We start from the raw sequence: 3,639 nt of genomic DNA, 5'->3' as shown, positions 1-3,639 counted from the left end.
CTCTGACAGGAACAAGGGGAGGGATGCAGCAGGTGTCCAGTCTCTGACAGGAACAAGGGGAGGGACGCCCTTGTTACTGCTGGGTGGAGGGGGTTTCTGTCTCCTCACAGGGTCTTCCTGTTAATGGGGCTGAAGTCCCTGACTCCATCCTGATAATTGGGGCCTAATTAGCTTTGTAAAGTAGAAATCTTAGTTCCTCCTTTGTGCTGGCACAGGTACGGAGGGGTTGGGCCCCAGTGCCCTTTCTACCCATAGAGCAATTGTCTGAACTTTAAGCTCTAAAAATCTAAAGATTTTGTCTGCGAGGCTGCCCTTTTCTGGCCCTTTGCTGAGAGACAGCAGGCTTTTCTGGGGGACTTTTTGTTTCTACCTCTGGGCATTCCTGATGTCAGCTGCTTCAGCTTTAAGTCTGCACATAGCAGATGAACAGAAAAATCCAGGGAGCCTACCCTCATGTTATTCCCAGGACCCTGGTGTTTCTGGCCGGTCCACCCTCTCCTTACCCTTCATAATCTTTCATTTGGTTTGTCAAAATGCCCCCATTCTTCCTCTACTCAGCCAGTCGACATGTGGAGTTAGAATCCAGCCACCCTGTGCCGACATTCCACTGTGCTGGACTTCAGCAGTATGTTCTGTGCTCCAGGAGAGGTCTCAGACAGAGGACTCTGTCTCTTGATCTATTTGTTCGGCTTATGTTATGCCTGAAGCATGCCTATGATGGGTCATTTGTGAAGGGTTTCCAAGGTTTTGTAGAAAGTAGAAAGCATGGCTCATGTGACTTTGACGGGTGTGTTTGGGAAAGCAATTGGAAGATTAATGGAGGATGGATTAAAGCCTGATGACTAAAGAGTTCAGAGAACTGAAGGAATTACGAGATTGACTTTTACAAACCAAACAGTACGAATAGGAGTTGTATGCTCATGGAAATTATATTTGAGTGAGTGTGTGTGTGTGTATGTGTGTGCGTGTGGTGGCTGTGTGCATCGACCTTCGTGGGCCAGTTATGGTCATTCAAGAGACTCTTCCTTTGGCATGTAGGTTCAGCGCATACAGTTGGATGAAAAGTTCATCAGAGATAGTCAACGCAAGCCACAGCCGGCCCCCGATAAGGAAAATAAGAGATTGCTGTGTGGGAAATGCAAGGCCTTTGCGTGCTACACGGCTGACATCCGAGTGGTGGAGGTGAGCTGCCCTGGCGGTCTCGGGTACCAGTTAAAGTGCCTCGTCTCCTGGAGAGACGTTTGTAGCTAGGACACTATGGCTTCTGTTGTGGCTGTTGTCCACGGTCCTTGTATGAATAAAGTTGTGCTTTTGTGTGGGGGCCAGAAAAGCTGATATCATGGAAGCATGAAGTGGAATAGAGGTGCTGGAGGCTAGGCAGGAGAGGGAGGTCTATAATTACAGCTGCCCCAGCAGTTGGGCCACATGGATAAGGGTTAGGGTTCTCCCACACAGCAGGGCAAGCACTGTTTCCCATTCATTCCAAACAAATCAGACGAGGGAAACTCAAAGCTTTATAACATGAAGAGGTGAAAATTGTTCAGGCAGAAGGGAATGCTAACTACTCCGATTGGTCATTCCATGCTCAGATTATCACACTGCATACCATGAATATGGACAATTGTGTGTCCCTTAGATAAAAATAAGAAAATCCCTTTGAAAGACAGTCTCAAGGTATTGACCAGGCTGGCTTCAACTTGCCAGTCTTCTGGGTCTCAGCCTCCCCTGAGCAGGGACTACAGGCATGCGCCATCACTTTGGCCAAAGGAATAGTTTCTTCATGCGGCTGTAGAGAAGGAAGGCTATGCTAGACACAGTGTTGTGTCCTCGATCAGCTCCTGGGATAAATAAAGGCTTGGGCATAAAAATCTGTAATGAAAGGAAAGGCACTGGTGCTGGCTTCTTAGCTTAGGAAATGCGTGAACGCATATAACTGTGTGCTTCTGCGGAACTGGTTAAAGGCATTCTGGAATCTTCCTAGCCCTTTCTACAACTTTACCGTATGTCAGAAATTATATGAAAGGAACAATTAGGCTGAGATTTTGAAGTACATATGATAGAGTGAAAACCTGCTAGGAAATAAATCGAATACAAAATTATAAAGATGCTTTCCTTAGGCTGAATGCCCCATGAGCAGCAATACCTTGGGGTCCATCTTCGGTCAAGAAAAGAAATGAGGATAAAGGCTAAGTATATAAAAATGTTATATTCTGGTTAAGAAATCCTTCCTATTTTGTTTTCTAAACTTTTTTGGGACAGAGAACACTTCTTTTTTTCCCCCCTGGTTTTCAAGACAGGGTTTTGCTGTGTTGCCTGGTCTGTTCTGGAACTTGCTCTGTAGCGTGAACTCGAACTCAGAGATCACCTGCCTCGGCCTCCCAAGTACGTGGATCCTGCTCTGGCCTGCAGGAGACTCTGTCCACAGTCTCTTCTGTTTCCATCTGTAAAATAAAGGGATTCTACTCTTCCTCCTTGCCTACTGAGCAGTTTTTAAGCCGTTCTTGAACTGTTTCTAATATTCTTTTGTGTTCAATCTCTTCCTCACAGAAATCCCACTACACCGTGCTTGGAAATGCTTTTAAGGAGCGCTTTGTGTCTAAGCCGCACCCTAAGCCAAAGATCTACGACAGTTTCGAGAAGAAAGCAAAGATATTCTGTGCCATACAGAAGTGCTGCCACGACTGGGGGATCCATGTGAAATATAAGACGTTCGAGATTCCCGTCATAAAAATCGAAAGTTTTGTGGTGGAAGATATCGCAAGTGGAGTTCAGAGGCGGCACGCAAAGTGGAAGGACTTTCATTTTGAAAGAATACAGTTTGACCCTGCAGAAATGCCCATATGAAAAGCCAGTCGGGTGATGGCGCACGCCTTTAATCCCTTAATCCCAGCACTCAGGAGGCAGAGGCAGGTGGATCTTTGTGAGTTCGAGGCCAGCCTGGTCTACAAGAACTAGTTCCAGGACAGGCTCCAAAGCTACAGAGAAACCCTGTCTCAAAAAAACAAAACAAAAACAAAACAAAAAGAAAGAAAGAAAGAAAAAAAGAAAGAAAGAAAGAAAGAAGTGCCCAAATGACCTCGGGGCTCCTGAGTCTTGCAGTCCAGGAAGCAATGATGACCCAATCCTGTCTTACACAAGCCTACACCGTGTGGAATGCCAGATAACCTGATGTTTGTTCCAAGCAGTTCTCATCCACACAGAGCACGTGTGCATGACCTGCAGCACTGAATACTTTGGTCACCAGTAACTCATAGCACGTGGCAGTGGGGTGGGGGGGCATGTTAAAAACTTCCCTTTTATACTTTTCAGAACTGCCCATGATGGATGAAGTGCCTGCCACAAGCTGGCTTTGCCCTTAACAATCTACCGAATTCTGAATTCGTTCTTTTCAAGGCCACCAGACAGACTGTCAAGTCCAATGGGTACTTTCTGATTCTTGCATTGGACTCTTCTTTCCCTGCTTTTGGCTGTCACTCACATTCTGACACAAGTATAGGTGACTGCAAGGTTCAATATACACACATGTGTGTACTGAAGTGACATATACCTTTAAAATTTAGAACGCTATAGCAGACAGCTGAGAAGGTACCTCTGTTCTGCGCTTTTGCTATGCATCTTACTCTAAGATCTGTCCTAACT

The 3,639-nt window shown here is 45.9% G+C and overlaps 1 protein-coding gene across 1 annotated transcript in view; it reads left to right on the top strand.

The window, feature by feature from the left end:
• Ddx58 (DExD/H-box helicase 58) overlaps positions 1–3,633 on the top strand; it is a 40,782-nt gene extending 37,149 nt beyond the window's left edge. The window contains exons 14-15 of the mRNA XM_005362367.3: positions 1,039–1,182; positions 2,548–3,633. Of these exons, the coding sequence (XP_005362424.1) occupies positions 1,039–1,182; positions 2,548–2,844 (441 nt within the window). The 3' untranslated portion in view covers positions 2,845–3,633. The remainder of the gene's footprint in view (positions 1–1,038; positions 1,183–2,547) is intronic.
• Positions 3,634–3,639: the final 6 nt, after the last annotated feature.

This window comes from Microtus ochrogaster, linkage group LG5, assembly GCF_000317375.1.
Source record: "Microtus ochrogaster isolate Prairie Vole_2 linkage group LG5, MicOch1.0, whole genome shotgun sequence".
In the NCBI taxonomy this organism is placed as follows: domain Eukaryota; kingdom Metazoa; phylum Chordata; class Mammalia; order Rodentia; family Cricetidae; genus Microtus; species Microtus ochrogaster.
The sequence above is the reverse complement of the archived record's forward strand: the minus strand, read 5'-3'. Positions and strand labels throughout refer to the sequence as shown.